At 35.8% G+C, this 22,511-nt stretch overlaps 1 protein-coding gene across 1 annotated transcript; it reads left to right on the top strand.

Annotated features, from left to right (window-relative positions):
- The first annotated feature begins 1,217 nt into the window (after positions 1-1,217).
- Positions 1,218-22,085, top strand: otu (ovarian tumor protein). Its single transcript, XM_073076334.1, has 15 exons — positions 1,218-1,388; positions 1,627-1,874; positions 1,952-2,049; positions 2,452-2,606; positions 4,626-5,087; positions 5,157-5,450; positions 5,770-5,960; positions 13,140-13,241; positions 14,674-14,782; positions 15,683-15,913; positions 16,972-17,087; positions 17,817-17,956; positions 18,576-18,668; positions 19,740-19,900; positions 20,311-22,085. The coding sequence occupies exons 2-15, from the start codon at positions 1,647-1,649 to the stop codon at positions 20,430-20,432; spliced, it is 2,502 nt and encodes an 833-aa protein (XP_072932435.1). The 5' UTR covers positions 1,218-1,388; positions 1,627-1,646; the 3' UTR covers positions 20,433-22,085.
- The last annotated feature ends 426 nt before the right edge of the window (positions 22,086-22,511 follow it).

The raw sequence follows: 22,511 nt of genomic DNA, 5'->3' as shown, positions 1-22,511 counted from the left end.
GTGTTAGACGATGCTGTGTTCCGGATTGAAGGGTGTGGTAGGAGACAGACTTTTCCGAGGCGTTCCAGCTTAGTCCTCAGGGGTAGCGGCGCATCTGTGGCCGACCTTAGGTGGGAATATCTAATCCTATCTGGGGTTGATTACAGATGTCCATGGGCGGACTGTATGCACGTCTGCTATATTATAAAAAAAAGAAAAAAAAAAATAATATTAACATAATAAGTTATGATCAGTTAAATATTTCCGAATTGACCTATGCATAAAAAACAGTTTATTCATTTTGCATATTTTAGGTAAATAGTCCGATTGTGCTTTGACAAAACTACTTTCAATCATTGTTCTTGATTATTCCTAATAATACTATCTAGAAAAATCGCACTAGGTTATAAATAACACTGTAGGAATATAGACAAAAACAATTTTTCTCTCAAACAGTTTGAATATCGACGCCGATAAACATCGTAACACGCTATGTGACGTCATTTTTCGTTCGACCAATGGGAATGCGTTTTGCAAATTTGAATTTCGCGCGCATAATTTACGATTTTTGATTAAAGTTTTAAACAATTTAACACGAAATAAAGAAAAAATAATGGTTTAGATGTAATTTCAGGACCGTAATGTACCGAGGAAAAAAATAACAAGCAAATCTAAATCACATGCATATTCCCTATTGGCCTTACTAGTCGAGTCACATTGACAACTGCCAATGACAATTATGACATTATTGTCATATTGTACGTTGATAAAAAATGAATTAAACTGTATTTTTGTAGATGTATTTATTTTTATTTTTAGTGATTTTAGCTGCGTTTAACAAAAAACAGTATGAAATAAAAGTTAAACGAATAAAAACTAATTAGTATTATGGTATAAATCCACTTGTAATTAAATATTTTTTTGAATAGCTGAACCTTGTTTGTAAATCATAAAATACATTTAGTCAAATCAACGCAAAATAAACGTATATAGAGTTAAATTCTGATAAAATAACAACATAACACAAAACTTTAATGTTTTGGCATACACTAGTAGTAATGCATTCAGAAAATTGAATTCCAAAAAATATTATAATATGTAAACTCAATTCAAATTGGGGGAAATCTTTAAAAAATTATCACTTAGATGTAAAACTACCTTAACAAAGACTATCAGTGTGGGATGTGCCGAATAAGGGATAGTAATATGGCAACATTATTGCAAAAATGCTATTTTATTTTGATTGAAGAGGAGACTCAAACTCAGCTCAATTTTGATTTTCCTTCCCGCCGGCCTATCTGGTTGACGGTTGGATTTTGCACGTGCGATATTTCTCTGTATTATTGAAAGTATAGTACGACTCCATTATCACAGTTCAAAACTAATGCTGACTTAGAATTTATTTTCTGGTAAGTGATTTGTTTTTGTTTTCTAGCGTTGCACTCACGAATCTATTTGCACGTGTTGTTTAGATTGCAAAACAACCATTTGCATTCGGCAGACGAAATAGCTATGATATGGATTTGCAATTCGAATTGCGACCTGAGGATTATTTTTGTTAAAAAAATTCGGCGTATCGTATCGCGAGTGTAAAATGATGTGTTATATTGTATAGCCGGAGCGTCATTTGTTTTTGTTTACCTGCAGATTAGCCGTAATACATTACAATGTCTTCTCCGATCCGTTGTCGCGGGCCCTGGAAAATTCATAAGCGCGCGTCCGAACCGGACCGCTGGCTGGACGAGATGGGGTTTTTCCGAAAACATACAGCTAGGGACTCCAGCTGCTTATTCAGGGCCGTTTCAGAAAATATATTCAATACGCAGCGCTATTTTCACAAAGTCCGTCTAGATTGCGTTAACTTTATGGCGTCCAAGAGACATCTTTTCGAAGGGGTAGGAAAAAATATTTTTCATTTTTTGTTTAATTTTTTCGCGCAGCCACCCATTTTAATTTGCATTTTATGTTGTAGTCGTTGAATTGTCCATTTGAAAATTATCTGAAAGAAATGTCCAATCCATCTGAATGGGGAGGTCTTATTGAAATATCGGCTATGAGCCACCTGTATAGGTAAGACCCAAACTAAATTCTTTGTTTATTAATTATAACTCAGGTGGTGTAACTATATTTCTTCTAGAATTTTTCAAATATTTTAAATAGTAAAAGTGTGCTAGCTTAATACTAGGCTGTGCATATACATATTAATTATATAGTTATGCCACTACGCATAAACAATAATCCCAATATAAATTATGTGTAGTCCAAAAAAATAAAGCTTTGCGTTTTTTGAGAACTCAAAAAAATCACAATTGGATTTTTGGAACATCAAGCATTTTTCTTATTGGCCTTTGCGAGTTCCTATTTGACTTGAAAAAAATTAAGTCAGTAGTACTTTCAAAAGGAACCTAATTTGTTTTCATACAATATTTCAAAGTTAAAGAGAAATTAAACTTATGACTGAAAATATTTCAGACGAGATTTTGTCATATTCGAAGCCAACAAAGGGCCCCAAACTAAAATATGCAATGGCTATGGAAATACTATTTACCTGTTTTACTCCCCGGAAGCAAAGCACTTTGATGCAGTTTACACTAAAGAATTCATAAATGCATCATCTTTTTGCCAGTGTAAGTCCCTTTTTAATTTTTCTTAAATTTCTACTGTTCTAATACTCTAATGAAATACCCAATTGGCTGACTGCAGGATCATATGGATTATGCCAAATATCTCTTGTAGGGGATCAGATAATTAACCAAAAAGGAGCTCGTTAAAATATATTACAATTATTTACACTCTACAGGATTCTTAACATAGTCTCTATTGTTATGTAATGCTAATTAATAACACAGTTGAAAGTAATTCGTCAGAGATATTTAATTTTTTTTAAACTTGTTTGTTATTTTTAATTAGTTGTTTATTTTTATTCAAATTAACACTACTGGACTGCAATCCTGGGGGCCTCCAAACAAAGTTGCTAAAAAATGGGCGTCAGAACCAAACAATCTATGAATTGTGTATCACACAGCGAAAAGAAACAGGTCACCAAAGCACAGACTAATATTTCTATGACACATTTGTTATTTTGTAAAATCAAATAAAGTTTTTACACTTTTCGGGGCCTCCATTCAACTTTCCGCCCCGGGCCTCTGACGACCTTAGTCCGCCACTGTAGATAGGCTCTCCGTTATTAAAAATCTTGTTTGAAACAGTGCAATAAATAAAATAATTAAAAATCATCTATAACAGGAACAAAGCACAAAATAGAAATATTTTTCAGTCTTTTATTTAATTGAAAACCATTTTTTAATATATTAGTTAAATATTTTTTTTAATACAACTTTTTAAATATAGTACATTCATCTACCCTCTTATGCCCTACATAATTTTTTTGAATGATATCAAGTCCATGTAATATTAAAAAAAATAGTGGAGGTAGTGTCAGTGAATTAATATACAGGGTGAATTTTTCAAATAGGCCTTCAGGGCCACATCCGAAACTATAAGGATTAGCGAAAATGCATAATTAGTTTTTTAAAATATCTTTTTCCCTATCCGGGAATCGACCGAGTTCATTTTGAAAAAAAATATCTCTATATTATGCCTCTATCTGATAGTGTTGCTTATAAGGATCAAATTCTGGTAAGTAATAATAAATGACAAACTAAAGGAAAAGCCTCAATTTTAAGAAAATACATATTTTTTCATATTAATTTGGCAGTTAAGTTCCCGCCATTCATTAATTTAAACATTTCGCGTATTAACAATTTTGTGGTCTATTCAAATCATTCGAAAGCGGACGTTTTATTCTCCAAAAAATTATATTTTTTTGTCCGACTTGGTTAGGGTTATTTTTAGGACCATTTTAATAATTTTTAACTTGGTATGCTTGGATTTTCGTTTAGTACAGATGTAATGTTGACAATTTGCGAGAATGACTTTTTTGAGCCAAAACCGATTATTAAACAAAGTGATATAGAAAATCATATTTAACGTTCAAACGAAGTTTTAAACAACAAAAAATAAGAATTTACTATTTAATCAGTTATATATTTTTTAGTTGCCAACCTATTACTTTCTCATACTAATCCATGTGTCATAGTCATAACATTGAACAATTAGTTGATTAACCAACAAATTCTTTGATGTTATTACTTCATATGTTGAATATATGATTCAATTATTTATAATCTTAAAGATTAGTATGCCAACGTATGAAAATATATGTCTTTTCTTTAAAAAAATCCTTTCCTTTCATTTGTCACATAACTTTACTGTCCAGAATTTGATCCTTATAAGCGACACTATCAGATATCCACTATATAGAGGGCGTATTTTTTTTCAATATTAACTCGTTCGATTCTCGGCTAGGGAACAAGATATTTTAAAAAAGGAATGATGCAGTTTTAGTTTTTATCAAAATAGGCCTCTTAACTCCTTTCAGCATTTTTCGCTAAACTTGTAGTTTCGGATTTGGCCCTGAAGGCCTATTTAAAAATTCATCCTGTATAGTATGCAGGATTATTATTTTATCTCTGACAATCAATGTAATTGATCTCCATTTTTCATATGTGACATATTCTTATTGTTTTCTTTCGTATTTGAGACTTTTAGATATGTAAATGTTATGAACATTAATTTATTTATAGCACTTGTATATGAAGTACTTTATGATGGGGTGTACCAACTGAAGGATCTGTCATACGCTGTTGACAAAATGTTACATGATAAAGTGCCATCAAACCACATTGAGTATTTCATGTCGGAGAACGTTGAGCGTCGCAAGAAACAGAAGGAAAGAGCCAAGATCTATATTGAGGCACCATCGGAGGAAGACAAGGACAAAAATAACAATGCTTTAGCGCTGAAATGCAAGCACCATACTGAAGACATAGACAGGGCCAGTCTGTTAAAGGAATCTCTTAGTATTTTTGTCTTTAATCGCAGCCTCATCCAACTGGAAAACGTGTGCATGAATTGTTTGAACGTCAACAGTGCTAAAGATCTCCTTGATAATGGAATCACACCCTTCCCATATAAAGTGGCTAAGGCTTTGGATCCGGACATTTACCGCAACATTGAGTTCGATGTGTGGAGTGAGCTAAGACGAGGTACATTATATTTCATCAGTATTTTTCCACTTTTGGACTGCTTTTCCTCAAGAGACATTCATTTTGCAGAATTGCGTTATGGAGCTAGATATTCCGATGGGACGACACTTCAAGTAGGGGTTAAGTGTTTATGCAAGTTGCAATCCGATCAGGTTGTGCCATATCACTGCCATATCCAAGAGATGCGCCCTGAAGGTGGTCCATGCTTGGTCTTCATTGAGGAGTTGGGCGAGAAACGCGTGGTGAACTATGACCAACTGGAGCCGTTGCCCATCGAGGAGATCAGGCCGTGGGCGCCGCCCTACAGATATTCTAGGGCGAATTCGCAACTACTAAACCTTAGCCAAATGTTGCAGCAACTAGGTGCGGTATAGTTTGTGATCTAGTGCACGAGTTAGGTGCATAGCTAGGGTCTAGTTTAAACATAGATTCTTAGGGTTCTTTAATATCCTAATTTTGATTCGTATCCAAGCTTGTTGTTTGAAATGCTTCTAGCTCATGCACACTTTTTTATCCTTTTAAAACATTTAATAGCACCTTATTTTATTGGATTCCTCCCCAAATTTATGTGAAAGAATTTAAAAAAATATTCTACAACATTATATAACTTTCGCCGAATCTATTATATATAAACCTTATGTGAGAATAACATGTACATTATATAAACTACTTCCTGGTATAGGCAACATCACTAGGAAACAAGGACTGAACAAGTCTCGCAGCAAGTCCAAGGTGGAGGATCCAAAGAGTCCAGAAAAGGCTAAGGAACCAGTCACAATGGACTGGGCTGAGGATGAGCTGGAAATGCCACAGTGCAACTATACCTACCCCCTCTACCAACACGTGGACTATGTCAATTTCGAACCGATACCAGTTAGTTGGTCTGCAATTTAAGTAGATTTTCTATCAGGACTCGCTAAAGCATTTCACTTGATCATACATTTTACTAACTTTTTATGTGTTTTTCTCTTTTTACTGTTATTATTATTCTCTTATTTTTTTTACATTTTTATTATTACGAGTGTCTGAAATTCATCTAAAATAAAAAAAAACAAACATTTTTTATAATAGGAATATCTTATATAGCACACAAAACAAAAAAAAAATTGTTAAACTAAAAAATGATATTGATCTATTTTGCTTTAACCTATATATAAATAGATGCATTATAAATAGGCATTCTAATTCAAAATTTGGTCGTAAACACTGAATCATTATTTGCAAAATCTCCCGTCGTAATTAATCTCTGCGTCTGTGGCCCCTACCCTTCATCGGAACCTTGACCGCCCCTCAATGTCCGTAATATTAAATGGGGTGCCATATGAGTATCAATCTGTTTTTGAAGGGTGGCTAACAAAAACTTACCTGATTGTACAAGGGGATTCGTTCAGCTCTGTACCGAAACAAAGTAATGAGGACTTATGAAGTACTCTCTATTATTAAGCCCTTTGGCGAAAGGGGTGCAGCAGACCCTTTGATGTTTGATAATTGTATTTTATCGAACGCTAATCCTGCATTGAGCCTGCGTATATGTAGTCACGGCTAGACTTCAATTTGGGTTTTAAAATTTTGATTATGTCACTAAATTTTAAATTCTTTTAAGATGCTATTGATCAAGTGAACTGCTTTCAAGTTGATTGAATCCATATCGTAGCTTATATCCACGATCATGTAGTATTGTATGTGTGTAGTACATATTTATTTGAATTATGTAGTTTGTTGTTTTTTGTTTGTTTGTGATGTTTTAAAAGTAGATAATCTTAGTTTGAAGTCGCAAAACTGCCGCTTCTATTTTTGCCTTATCAATGTAGTGTAGCGAAGATGTGTTTAAGTGTGGTAAGAACGTTACAAAAGAAGTTTCATTGAGGTAACTTCGATAACCGATAAACTATTCTAGTAGATCGACCGATTGATATATGGGCATCATTACAGCACTTTTAATTTAGAAGATTTGATTTTCGGACTGCTACCGCGCATCAGCCGGACGGTTGTTGTACTAGACACACGATACAAATATTACGGCTTTCAATAAAAAAAATGCATAAATAATAAATATAGTAATTCTCTTGTAGAGGTGAAGGTTTCTGGTGCATGCTGAATTTTATTTCAGATTCTATTACTTTTGTGAACTGTGTTCTGTACTTAACATGTGACTGAGAATTAATTGATAGGTATTTTCTCAAAGTAATATGATTATGAAGATTTTTGTATACTTTTAAAAATTGAATCTGTACTCTGTAGTGTTTTAGTTTCGCAGTATTTGTTTTTAGTAATACTCAGAGTTATGTGTACAAGTACGATTATTTATTATACGAGTTTGTTGATATATTTGCATTTATTAGCTGATTTTCAAAATACCGGTAAGTTGTCTTTTTTCAGTCCTGCTATTACCAACCATATTTTAATCGTTGTTTTTGGATGATAATAAAACCTATGATTACCATTTTGCGTCAGTAAATCTACAACAATTGTATTACGTATAACTCTGACTTTTCAATAAGTCTACGACGATTCTGTGTAACACTCAATTTTTCTTTCATATAGTCATTTCTAGGCCCCTTTGTTATTTTTGAATCCATTTTCTTAACGATATCTCCAAAGGTCTATGGGTAGCAATTACCTCTTACATAGTTCAGATAGATGCATACGTAATTACTTTATGTACATCATAACTATGAACAGGTAAATCTGTTTATTCATATTCATTTATTTGCTTTTAAATGTGGTACAATGTGGGTTGGTAGGAGTATTACAATTTTTCTCACACTTAGCTTCAGGGAAGCATGCAAAATTTTAAAATTTCATTATAATTATATTAATAATGATTACATTTCATTTAATTACACAATATAGATTATAGATTATAGTATATTTATGTTTATGCGAGATCAATAAGCGTCTCGTTGATATAGATTAGTAACTATTAATACACGTCTAGACATTTCAAAGGTAGCCATTCAACGCACCCCTGTCCGCTTCACCCCCACCCCCCTTAATTACGTGCGTTCGCGAATCAAATATGGCGGTGATCGATGCTAACTATACGGTAGCCATGTTCAATACATCTTACTATATTGAAACTGAAGTACCATTCTGCAGTTATTTTTTAATAGTTATAATTCTAGTTTTCCAATTTTCCTGCCGGCTACAAATCCTTTCTGTCATGGATCAAAATGTTATCGTATACTCACTATAACACTGAAAAGTGTGGCAGTGGTGTCACCTCGGACAAACTATGAAGTTTTTTTTTATAATATAGGAGTAACAGATGAGTATGCAGTCCACCTGATGGTAATTGGCTACTGCCGCCCATGGACATCTGTAATTTATCCCAGATAGGATTAGGTATTCCTACCTGAGGTCGGCCATTGATGCCCCGCTACCCCTGAGGACTAAGCTGGAAGGCCTCGGAAAAGTCTGTCTCCCTTACCACACCCTTCAAACCGGAACACAGCAGCGCCTAACACTGCTGTTATTAGGCAGAAATAGGTGTGGCGGTGGTGCCGCCGGAGTCGAACCACAAAGGGTTCTACCACAAACTATTACACACTACTACTACTACAGTTACTCTCTTTTAAAACTTTGGCGAATAATAAATGCAAAATATTATATATTATGTAAAAAATTTCGCTTTGTGATTGATACTCGATCGAAATCATCATAGGAAATTAATTAAAAAGATACTGTTTTTTCTATATATTTATCAATGCCCTTTTTATATGAACGAAGCGAGCGGTACCTCTTGGCTTCTCAACCAATTTACAAAGTTACGATGTGGCGCGCGATTGAGAGGTAGATAAGTGACCGAATCATAAAATTCCAATTTCTTTTATTTTTTTTTATTTATAATACTAAAGCTCATGACATGACATACAAAATAGAAAAATGTTTTTATCTGTTTTGTCATATTTATATAATAATGATATCTACCGAACTGAGCATCTAATTTAAAACTGGCATGGTACACCGGGGCGAGTCTGCAGTGCTCAATATATTTATAGACATTATTACCAAAACATCATCCCCCAATCAAAACACCCCCGCCCAATCCCACCCCACGCTCGTTAAGCCCCTTGTCGACGTTTACCTGTAGCGATATAATTGCTGCCCACGTCAATACGTATTTATAAATCTGTTTTGTCGTCTCGAAGCTCTTCAACGTGGGTTGATGATTTTATGTAACAAGTTTCGTTTTTTCAATATTTACGCAGCTACTTAGGAAAGTGGTTAAAAATAGAATCATTAAACATAAGTAATTTACGCTACTCTTACCTACTCTCTTTAAATTATAAGTTAAGTTTTAAGAAAAGTCTTAAAAAGTTGAAAAGAAGCATGCAGTCCACCTAACAGTAAGTGGCAGCTTCAATCTTAGGATTGGAGTTCTACCAGAGGTTGGCCATCTCTGCGTTGTTACCCCTGAGGAATAAGTTGGAAAGCCTAGTATGAGTATCTTTTCTTTACCACATCCAAATCTCTAAAATTCTAATATATAAAATTCTCGTGTCACAATGTTAGTTACCGTACTTCTCCGAAACGGCTTTACCGATTTTCACCACATTTTATATGCATATTCAGTAGGTCTGAGAATCGGCTACTATCTATTTTTTATACCCCTAAGTGATAAGGGTTGTTCACCCTTAACATTTTTTATTTATATGGCAACACAACGTTTGCCGGGTCAGCTAGTATCTATATAGATTACATCATGTTACAAATTCCAATGTTAGGAATTTTAAAGTTTAACCGACTACTTGAAAAGATACTAAGATCAATACCGTATTATTAAGTGATACTGGTGATTCGCGTGAAATTACAAATCTTTTTGAGCACACAATCTTTAGATTAGAATTCTCATTAACTACTACCAATGTCCCTAGATACTTGATATTCTTTGTGAAACCAGAGTACACTCTAATTAATACCCTAGTGCTAGTGTAATCTGCTTTGTGTTAGCTTTGATGTACAGCTTCATTAATATAATAGTCTGGACATCGGAAACCCATGCTTTCAACCCTCTCCCTATCGACTCACCACCCTGTCAATCTATTAATACATTGGATATATTATAGTTTCTGCGCACTAAATATCACCCATCTACCATTTTGGTGCGTTCTGCGCATACAAACAAGATGGCGGAGCATCGGGTGCAGCGTGCTTAGGTAAACGATCAATACACCAAAGTTAGGTCGTAGAATGAAGCTTATAACGTCGTCCCCAGGTATTGGCATGTAATGAGCAATTAATTTGTAAAGTTAGTTATACTAAGCACTCTAAAGGCTAGTTACCTTTACAATCATAATGGCCAGTATAAACACTGTTAAATTAAACGTTTGAAGGAATAAGTACGTGATGAAATTATTAATTAAAGAAATGTTTAGATATTGTTGTAGCAACGTTGACTCATATTTTTGTCTAACAGTTTCAATTGCAATTTTCATTTTTTTTGTGTAATTAATAAAGTTGTATTTTAGCTCTCCTCATGACACGGCTTCCTCTGACTTTGAGTACCTAGGGCGGGCCTTAGTTCATAACGATTATAATTTAATATTTTTTTCATAACTACTGTCAAAACTATACTTATCAGGTTAAGCTTAACCTGATAATTATAGTTTTTAATTAGTGTACGGGATTTCATCGCTTCGTTGGAGTTTCAAAACGTTTGTATGACGTGCCGCCGTTTCATAAATTGTTCAGGCGAGTCGTGCTTTAGCGGATTTTACGACCCCGTTCGACATTTATATTCCGGTTTTATTTAAGGTCCTTTAAACATTATCTTGTTGTATTATAACCTGGACTTTTATATGGTTTTATATAAATTTTATAACTATAATTATGTGTAGGTATACTTTCGATGGTGAAGTCTGGTAGTTTTGATGAAGGAGATACCTATCATACGAGGTTTTTCCTGAAAATCTCAAAGCAGAGATTAAGATGCTAGTGTCGCCGTAGCAAAGCATAAAGAGTTACCCTGTTTTACTATTCGCATGGTCCATTGTTTTAACCGGAGGATCACGGTTCGGTTTGCGCCTTCGTTTTAGCCATGAGTGTGCTAGATGTGGAATGTACTTCCTCCCGAGTAGTCCCGAGATAGATATCCCCAGAATGGTAAAGAATTAAAAAAAGAATACTCCTCCAAAGGCATTGTAGGCTTCCCTGCCTTGCAATAGCAAATGTCCATAGTCGACGTTGACTATTCTCTATTAGGCCTATCAGTCTTATCATTAAAAGGTGGGCATAGAATATACTTATGTAGGATATTTTAACGCTTCACACAGCTGCCCTACACAATCAATCTCTGAACCACACCAAGACATTAGCATATTAGCCGCCGGTGTGGGAACCCGTGACCTCGCGCGCCGTGTCGGCTAATAGGGCAATTTGTGCACACTGCCCAGTGTCCGCCACTTGCACCAATCACGGACAATTGTTGCTTCGCTATGTGCATTGTGGAAAACGCAGGGCAATGTACTGGCTGCATTGGTATACTGCTTAAAATATGTAATATATCAACCCATAGAGCTACATCAACACCTATCAAACTCTAATAAATTTTGAAGGTGATAGAACCCTCTGTGGTTCGACTTCAGCGAGATTACCGCCACATCTATTTCTGCCTAATAACAGCAGTGTTAAGCCATGCTGTTTTCTGGTTTGAGGGGTGTGATAAGGAAAATATACTATTCCGAGGCATTCCAACTTAGTCCTCAGAGGTAACGGCGCATCTGTGACCGGCCTCAGGTAGGAATTTAATCTTACGTGGGGTTGATTACAGATGTCCATGCGCGGCAATAGCGACTTACCATCAGGTGGACTGCAAGCTCGTTTGCGACTCCTATATTATTATAAGAAACCCAGGCAGTTCACATAAAATCGCATCCTGTCCGATTTATTTATATTCGGTTATAATGTAATAAAAATGTTGGTATCCCCGTTTTTATTAATTTTATCACACCCGTTCATTGGGGGATTTTTCCTCTAATGATTAACTTTGCTATGTTCATGTTTATTTAATGAAATACTTTATTACATCTATTACTTACAATTTAATTAAAAATTCACAATGTATTTTTCTATTTTTACTGAGACTTCGCGACCCCCTTATGGACGCTCTGCGAACCCCTAACGCTTCAGTGTTGTGTTCCAACACTGCTTTACATATGTAAATTCGTATTTTTGTCTTATAACTATGTTTACTATGTACAGCAAATATATAGTAAAAATACTTGTAAGATATAATATAAATTAGGCCTCGAATTGTAACGCACTTACAATTTATAGTATTCGCCTATTAGCAAACTTTAGAAGCAAAGTTGTTCACAAATTATTCAAGTTAACGGTGTGTTAAGATAACGCTGTGTTTAAACATTATTGTCGTGTTACGCTGTTTATCAAAATTATGAATGCATTATTATAATTGGTGTTATTTGTATCAAATGCAATCGTACACGGTTACAAGGGTGTAATTTTATGATATAAGTCGAGTAATTTATATATCTGGAAGGTGGTAGAACCCTTTGTGGTTCGACTCCGGTGGCACCACCGCCACACCTATTTCTGCCTAATAACAGCAGTGTTAGGCGCTGCTGTGTTCCGTTTGGAAGGGTGTGGTGAGGGAGACATAATTTTCCGAGGCGTTTCAGCTTAGTCCTCAGGGGTAGCGGCGCATCTGTGGCCGACCTCAGGTAGGAATATCTAGTCCTATCTGGGGTTGATTACAGATGTCCATAGGCGACAGTAGCCACTTACCATCAGGTGGACTGCAAGCTCGTCTACTACTCCTATATTATATAAAAAAAAATTAGGTAATCCAACAGCGACACATATAATATTTTCACAAAATATACAATTCGTTGTAGATTAGCACAAAACAGGATTACTGATAGTGATATATTTGCATATCGAGATATTCGTACAAATCTATAATCTATTCCTTGTGATATAAGCTGCATTGCAATCCAGTATTTAAAATTAGTTGACTGGCAGAGCATTAAGAAATATGATATATTGCAATATAGGTTGGCTGGTTGTTGATTGTTGAGACTTATTTCTCAGATTGACGTAGAAGCTCTACCAGTAATGGTAGACTGCCGCCCGGCGGGCGCTCCGCCCCAAGAGCTCGCGCACTCCAACGGCGCCTCTCCGGAGAATAACCAGGTATGGTATACTTTAATTGTGCATTATATACCTATTAAATGGCATATAAATCATTTTTAGATTAAATATGAGATTTGTTAGTGTATTGCGGCAAAGCTCTTATTTTTTTATATTTGTTTTTCTTATTTAATTTAAATTTTTGTTTAAAATATTTGTTCTCATATTTAGCATATTAAATTTCCCTTTATGAATATAATTTCTTTTTAATTCCTAAATTTTCCTCCTAAAATTAATTTGCAAAAATCAGCATTCATTTATTTCTATATCGTAATTAGGCGACCTGAGTGGGTTAGAATAACATGTATCAATTTCGTAGTTTTTCATCCATTCGGAGAAAATATACAGTGGCGGACAGTGGTTTTAATTCGTATTTATCATCAAACAATTGTACTCCCAGGTACCTATCGCACCAAACGGAAATCTTTGATTCGAGGCGCAAATTGAATTGATATCTGGCTCGATTGTAATTGAACTTGCCTTGGACTGCATTAGACGCTTTGAACTTTGCTCTGTGCACTCAAATGCACGATCGATTATTCACTAGTGGTATCTATTATTATAGTGGTGGTGGTATCGTTCTAGTTGTATCTATTATTCATTCATTGTATTATTTGCTGCTTGAAAAATCGTGAATAGGAATCTCAAAATGGATGTGGTTGTATGTAAGTCTGTCTCAAAGCAGCGGGTTATTGATTTATTGTTGTCACACATCAACGATAACAGCAACTGAAAGAGCAAGTCCATATACATATTAAGTGATATATTAATGGGTTGATGTAATCGTTATTGAAATAATTTTATTATTAGCTGCACGAAGATCTTTATTTTTTAATTTCTAACTGGGGCAGCTGCTAACGAAACCCCGGGTGGAAAATTCAACCTACGCCCGTGCGGAAAATACATCCCATACAAAACGATAAAACCTACGCAACGCCCACTGCTATAAATCTGTTGTAATCAAACTTTTTAACGGAACGACCCCCTTAGCATGAAAATATATTTTGCGACCCCCTACTCTCACTGCTTTCTAATTTATATTTTATTATGTTATATACATATGACATCTGTATAAAAATATTAGTTTCCATAAATAGGTATTAGTTTACATATTGTTACATCGATTTTATTAATTAACAACCAATTAAAAAAAAATGCTTTATAATTCTTGTTTTGAATTTTCACTATATGAACGCTCGCAAAACTCTCATACCGAGGCGACCCCCGGGGGGTTGCGATTTTCACTTTGAAAACCACTGCTCGTCGTCGACGTCGTCTTAGAATTAGGATTAGATATTTAAAGCAATATGCTTTCTAGAATTACTATTTAAAGAACCCGAAACTTTCACAGTTAATTAAAAAATAGACTTCTTTACAGCAGGTACAATACAGGGTGGTTTAGTAAGTCGTGTATAATGGTATCGTGGGGTTCTAGGCGAGCGGTGGTGCCGGCGACATGGGCACCGGCCTCCCGCCCGGCAGCCAGGCGGTCGCCGCGCGCGCCTCCACCCCCGCCACCACCAACGCCATCGCCACCTACACGGGTAAGAAATATTAACTTTAAGTTTGAAAGTAATACATCCAGTATTGCATCTAGGTTATTAATGGAGTTCGGCTCCAAGTTAATTTGAATGTATGAATCTGTCATATATTTTTAAATTTTTATAAGGCGAAATGCAATTTACATATACAATTTTGCAACTGAAGCCAGTTAAACACTAAACTTGAGATTATATGTTTTACTTTATTAGACATCAATTATCGCTTGCTGTAATTCTGTAAGTGAAGGAAAAATGTTTTCTACATGTAAGAGTGTTATAAAAAAGTTCTCAAGGGTGTTTAAAGACTATTAGGTCGTATTTGGTTAGGGCGGCAATTTGTGGCACCTATTATTTTTAGAGAAAACCCACAAACACAACAACGGAGTGACGAGTATTTCAGACAAGATAAGTAAATAGGTTTGTTATTATCTTTGTGCTTTATTTTTTTAATTATATGTGTGTACACAGAAGACAACAAAAAAGAGCATTAAAAATAAATATAGTACAGAGGACTACTTATTCCAACCTGTTTTATGTTATTGTTTAGCCGTTGATTTTCCAATAAATAGGTTTTTCAGTACTGGAGCTAAGAAAGTATTAATAGTTAGGTCCATAATACAGTGGCGGACTAAGACGTCAGAAGCCCGGGGCGGAAACTTGAATGGAGGCCCCCAAACGTAAATGTTCGCCTGTGATTCGGTAACCTTTTCGCTGACTGATACACATAGATTCATAGATTTAATTTCATACTTACATTACATTCCATTAACATTTTATAGATTGTTTGGTTCTGACGACCTTTTTTTAGAGGCCTGGAGCGGGCCGCCCCTTCCGCTTCTTCCTTAAGCCGCTACTGCCATAATATCCAGTATATTTAATACTATTGTCGTGTGTTTTGAACAGCGGGCATGAGTCCCGCGGGCGCAATGCCGGTGCCGTACAGCAACTGCGCGCCGTACTGCGGCGTGAAGGGCATCGTGTGGTGCGCGCCGCAGTCGCCGCCGCCGCACGCGCTGCCGCACGCGCTGCCCGCCCCGCACCCGCCGCACCCCGCGCTGCCGCCCCCCACGCAGCCCATCAACCCCCATGTGCTGAAGAGCGTGCAGGCCAACGGTGCGGATCTGCCGATGAATGGTGAGTTACGAAGAAAGTAGTACTGCAGTGAGAGCGTGCAATACTACGGTGTAAAGTGCATTGTGTAAAGCACGCACTGCCCGCCCCCCACCCGCCGCACCCCGCGCTGCCGCCCCCCACGCAGCCCATCAACCCCCACGTGTTGAAGAGCGTGCAGGCCAACGGCGCGGATCTGCCGATGAACGGTGAGTTAGGACGAAAGTAGTACTGACTGCGTGCAATACTACGGTGTAGAGTGCATAGTATAAAGCCCGCGACGCACGCTCTGGACTCGTCGCACCCCGCGCTGCCGCCCCCCACGCAACCGATCAACCCCTATGTGTTGAAGAGCGTGCAGGCCAACGGTGCGGATCTGCCGATGAATGGTGAGTTTGTGTCCGGCTCCGAAAAACTTTACCTGTATTTGGATAAAATGTAGTACACAAGCCTAGATTAATCATGTTCAATGACTGCGTGCAATACTGCGGCATTAGGAGCATAGTGTAAAGCGCGCGCTGCCGCCCTCCGCGCAACCGATCAACCCCCATGTATTGAAGAGCGTACAGGCCAACGGTGCGGATCTGCCGATGAACGGTGAGTTGGTGATGAGTCTGGCTCAGAGGATAAAATCGTGAGAGGATAAATACGTAAAGAAGTAGTATAGAACATCCAATGTCTGGTGTTCGGCTTGGAGGACAAAATGAGTGTCTATGATGGAGTAGTTTAAAATTAACGTATTTTTTAATTTCAACATACAGATGCATCAATACTGTATAATAACGTATGGATTTATCCGAATCAATTGTCCGAATGTGTATTGGTGGCGAATTTTTACAAAAAAAAAGTAAAGAAAATTAACATTAAGTTAAATTTTGACCTTCTGAAAAAAAAATGTGAAGAACGAGCCATGAAACAATTTTTGAACAAGTCCCAAAAAAAAATAAAAAAAATATCTAAAACAAAATAAACAATTATTATCGAATATCGTATCATTTCAAAAACGATTCATGTGATTTAAGATTGTGATATAAAAAAATGGTATTTCCGATGCAAAATCCTTATGTACAATTTATTTGCAGATATAGCCACGTTGCGCTATTTCTTCAATCTGGGCGTGGAGTGCATGTGGTCGTGCTATGGTCCTCCTCCGCACCATGGACCCATAAGGCACTTCGCCGCTAGGGATCTCGCTCAGGTATTCCTTTTAACTTGGTTTTCGTCTCAACCCAATAGAGTAAAGTTGCAAAGTTTGTAAGGAATGTAATGTGTGTAATGTGAATGAATGTGCTTAGAATTATTTAAATCAGTGCGATTTCTTAATTAAATTTGATTTCTTAATGAAATTTGATTTCAGATTTATGTAATTATATTAGTCCAATGTGACACTAGTGACTTTTCAGGAGAATTGAATTGAGAAGGTGGAAGGTACCTTTGTGGTTCGCAGGCAGCACCGCCATACCTGTTTGTCTTATAACAGCAGTGTAAAGCGCTGTTATATTTCGGTTTGTAAGGTGTGGTACGGGAGACATACCTATATGAGGCATTCAAGCTTAGTTCTTAGGGGTAGCAGCGAATTTCTGCTGGACTTCGAGTAGAAATCTAATCTTATCTGGGATTAATTACAGTCATGGGCGACAGAAGCCACTTACTATCTGTTGGACTACATGCTCGTCTACTACTCCTATATTATAGAAAAAATAGCTGTGTAAAGTGCTATTATGTTTTTTTTAAAAGGTGTGGTACGGTATGCATACGGGGCATTCCAATTTAGTTTTTAGGCGTACAGGAAATACAATGTACCCCACATTACAGATGTTTACCGCGGCAGCTGCAAACCTACTATCAAGTGGATAAAAGATTAAAACACTCGTGTGCTATCTATATTATAATGAAATTGTTGTCTAATTTGTCTGTAATTTGATAGGAAATGGCGGGCATGAGCCTCCATGAGCGTCCGAACATGGGTCCCGGCGACCCCGCGCACAAGCAGCGCCCGCCCGGCGACAAGCCCCCGCTGGCCGGCCAGGGCCGCGGCAACGGACAGCGCCCGCTCGTCGGACCACGGTTAGTAATTAAACTGATAGGGAACTTGATATATCCGTATAGTACGCGCCAAACTTCTAGTGCACTTTGAAGTTGTTCCGCGCAGGTGGAGTCAGGGAGCCAATGAGGTTGAACACAACAACAATTTGGCGCGGTCTCTAGTAGTTTTATTGCCTTTTATGGCTTTGGATTTGGCTTGATTTATTTATTTTTGTGCCTTTTTAAAAAATAATCTAAGTAAGTAATACGGTTATGCGTAAATTGGGTAGTGGTAGAAGTAAAGGTAAGACTTTTATCGCAACATACGATACGCTACGCTATATCATTTTTGAAGTTATACTTCTTTTGGGGCATTTGGGAAAAGATGAGAGATTTTTCAGAGAACTGACACCATAAAATTGCCTAGGAAATATAAGTTTCACAAAAAAAGAATTAGATATATGGTATACATTACATATTATACATATATTTTTAATCGACTTCATGTAATGATTTTTTGTTTCGTAATAATAGCACTTTCTGTGCGGGTAGTGGGTGATAGATGCAATCTATTTTACTTTTTTATGAAAAATGCCGAAGAAGTGTAAATTCAGACATGAAATGTTTACATGCAATAGACACAAGCTTTTTATACCATCAGGTTCAAGAGAAATAACGGCCATGAGGGTAGCCAGAATAATGGCAACAACCATAACAGGCATAATAACATGTCCAACAGGGGACACAACAACCGGTAAGTTTCACTTTTAATTTCATATTTATGTATAAAATAATTTGAGAAATTATAAATTTACAATCGCATAAACTTATAACTATGTATATTCTATAGTCTGATTCATAATTAGGTGTCCAAAATGTAAACAAATAAATGTCACTGTCAAAATTAACAAGAAACAAAAACTTTAACAAACTGAACAAAAAACGAAAACTTTACAATTATTCACAATTTAACAAACGCGCTATGAAAACGATAATACATTCGAGTTAGATTACAATCACGAAAATGAATAAAATCAGCTACGGAACTTAAAAATTACGGCACAAGAAATGTTTTGGGTTCCGATTGTGTTACCATTATCACATTTTAATTTTCTACCATAAACCTTGTTTTTTATTATTATTGCTGTATGGAACGAAATTGAGGTAATATAAATATTAGAAAATGTGAATTGATCTTAAATTATTTAGATTATTATTTTATTATTGTTGTATTAATTTAATATTGTCAAAAATAAGAAACTACCATTTGAAACGTATTTTCTTAATAGGTCAACACCTTTGTTTACATTTTGGACACTTAATTATGAATCAGACTATAGATAATAATAAAATATTACAAATACAACACACAATCAATGTATATTATATACATTGATTGTGTGTTGTATTTTGATGTATTGTGCGCATACACATAATATTTTTAAAACGACAGATATTCGAAGATATGTTATTATTTTATTATGATATTGAGTTTTATTTTAAAATAAGCTTCTTCATCGAACTCTTATTTCTACGTTTATACTTTATACGTACTTCTATAATTAATTTATTTTTCTCCCCAATATGTTGTACTTGTTGACTTTGCAAGCAGTTTTCAAATTTAATTGTAATGACACTTGCCTTTTTCTATTTTAAAATAAATTAACGAGTTTCGCTGTCTACCAGATCAGATTACAATTTGCCATAAAACTATGAACGAATGAATAAATAATGATGAAAACTATGAAACTATGAATGAAAGAAATTAATTTTTCCTTTATGATGAACGCTTGAACGAACGACTGATCGAGCACCGTGTTTCCAGTCGCAACTCTCACCCGGACGGTCGCGCGCAGCACTACGGCGGCGCGGCCGGGGCGGCGGCTGGCGGGGAGGAGTGCGCGGAGGCGGTGGTGCCGCTGCCCTACGTGCCCTACCCGCCGCCCGTCTACCCCGTGCCCTACTACCCCGTCGAGCACGACCCCGGTAACTTTCTTGCATATTTAACCAAGGTTTATAATGTCAACTTTCAATTTCACTTCCTCGATATTAATTTCTTATGGTTTAAGATTCTTTATTTCACAAAAAATATTTAAAATTTCTTCCTCATAACAGTAACGTAAGTTTAAAAAAAATCTAATAACAGAGGTGTAAATTTTCTACATTCTGATTTAAAAGGAGTGTTTTTGCAAAGAGATGTCATCGTAGGGCGACATGTTCAGTGTTAAGTAAATGATTAATATCAATGTACGATATTGCACAGTTAATATCGAGTGCGCTTCACTTAGTTGATAGTATGTTGCATAAAAATTTCATCTACATCTGACTAATCACAGTTCCATCGTCCGTTCTCCATTGTTTCCTTCAATCCAAACTAAGTTCATTTCTCCTTGCAGCGATGATGGGCATGATGGGCGGCATGAGCTACGTGGAATACGGCGAGTCTGTAGAATATGGATTACAGCATTATTACCCGCCCTACCCAGTACTGCCGCCGCCGCACCTCGAACACAAGTGAGCCCTTCGCCCACGCCCTCCGCCCACGCCCACACCCACGCCGACACTCCGCCCCGCCGATAGGAAGCTATAGTCCGCGCAAAGCTGCTAGTCCGCTCTGAATATAGAAATGAGGCGTCGCCATAGAAAATTGCATGACTACACCCGCTCGCAACAACTTCAGAGCGGACTAGCAGTTTGGCGCGGACTATACACTGCATGGGATAACACATTTGACACAAATATTGACAGGCACATAGGCTGTCTATACACATGCAATATTGACATGTTTCACTATTCGTGGTTTGATATTGTGTGTATGCGGTTTGTATTGACATTTGTGTTTCACAAAGCTTGTTAATATTTGTTTTTAATGATCATCGTGATGTGATGCAGTTGATCACATGCAGTGCTAGCGCCACCTACACAGACCCTTTAGACACCCTTTGACTGAACGTAATTAATTGTCCCTCCATTTTGAATACAAAATTAAAGATTCTAGGCGCCATTTATGTCTACAGACATTCAACGTGTGTCAGACAAAGTCATATTGTTCTATACAGTATATCAACAGACAAGAACCGTATCTGTGCGGTCTATACGGATGATATAAATACGTTCATACACATTATATGGAACGATATGACTTTGTTTTGTTATGGATAGTGCGACACACGTAGAATATGTGTAGATACAAATATCAAAAAGACATCAAGAAATTCCTCCATAAAAATACACATAACATTTCCTTTTTGATAGATTTTGGAATGAAAAGGATATACATTTGATTTAGAAAACCTATACACAAAAAGTTGTAAAAATTTTGGAAAACCAGTTTCGTCGGCGTGGATACGGTACGATTCCCTAGCGATTTGGATGTAAGATAATGTAGCAGTGGATATTCTATATGGGAACTTTTGTTTACTATAAATATATTTTTTATTTAGTACAACAAACTAATCTTTAATTATCTAAATCGTCTTACAGAAAATATTTTCTATCTTTAAATATTCAGTAATAAAGAATTTTAGTCCGAGTTACAGTTGTGAATTAAAAATTCTTTTCGCCAAAGAAATTAACATTTTTTCTTTTAATTTTCATATTTATAACATAAAAGTGTCCAATACTTATTGGTTTTTACAAAATATTTTTTAGCAACCATTCTAAAATAATTAAAGGCTTTGCATGCTAAGTGGAAAAAATAACATCTAATAAATTAGTACTTCTTGGTGTTGACCAAAGACTTAGTAACTTATAATAACTTAGTTATTTCAATTTGACACTAAGTTATGTCTGATTTTAGTTTTAAAATATTTTCATTTGTTTTTCAACCGTTCAGAAATTTACCACGTTTTCACCTATATTATAATATTTTGGTAACAAATTGTTTTTATGTACAGAGTTTATTATATGAAAACTGCTAGTTCAGTGGATTCCTGTAAAGTCAGTTCCTATTTAAAGTAGTTATTGAAAATACTTTATATTGTTAGATCATTCCATATAGAATATCTACTTTTTTTGTTTCTTTGCAATATTAACGGTACTTTTTGGTATATATAATTGTAACCACGAAAATTTTACAATATTTAATCAATTTTTACGGTTCTGATTGCAATTTTATTTGATTATAACATACATATACTTTTATAAAAATATTATATTAAAATAAAAATATTGAAAAGTCAGGATAATTTGGTATATTTTTATTGTTAATTGTTACAATTTAAAGTAAAAGATAAAAATCCTTATTACAGAAAAAAAGAAACTTTTTGCGAACTATCGAAACATTTTTGCTATATTGAACGGGATTGACATAGTATGAAAGATCCGTTCATTCATTCACATAATTTTGCAATCAGAATAGTATATTTTCTTTAGTTGACCATATGGTTGTTTCGTCTTGTCAAACCTTCATGTAAAGTAAGAAATTACATTTTTTTGTTATACAAACTATATCTCTATGTATTTGTTTACTTATAAGTAGCCATATTATTTCTAAAGATTGATAAACAACGACTCTGCTCAACGATAACGGTATACGATTATAGATAAACAATTGGTGTCTATGCCCCGCGTCTGTCGTGTACTGTGTTGTCTATGA

The sequence above is a fragment of the Epargyreus clarus genome, unplaced genomic scaffold, assembly GCF_041222505.1.
Source record: "Epargyreus clarus isolate Ecla_fem2 unplaced genomic scaffold, WU_Ecla_fem_2.2 ptg000009l, whole genome shotgun sequence".
NCBI classification, from domain to species: Eukaryota; Metazoa; Arthropoda; class Insecta; order Lepidoptera; family Hesperiidae; genus Epargyreus; species Epargyreus clarus.
This window is presented reverse-complemented; position numbering and strand designations above follow the sequence as displayed.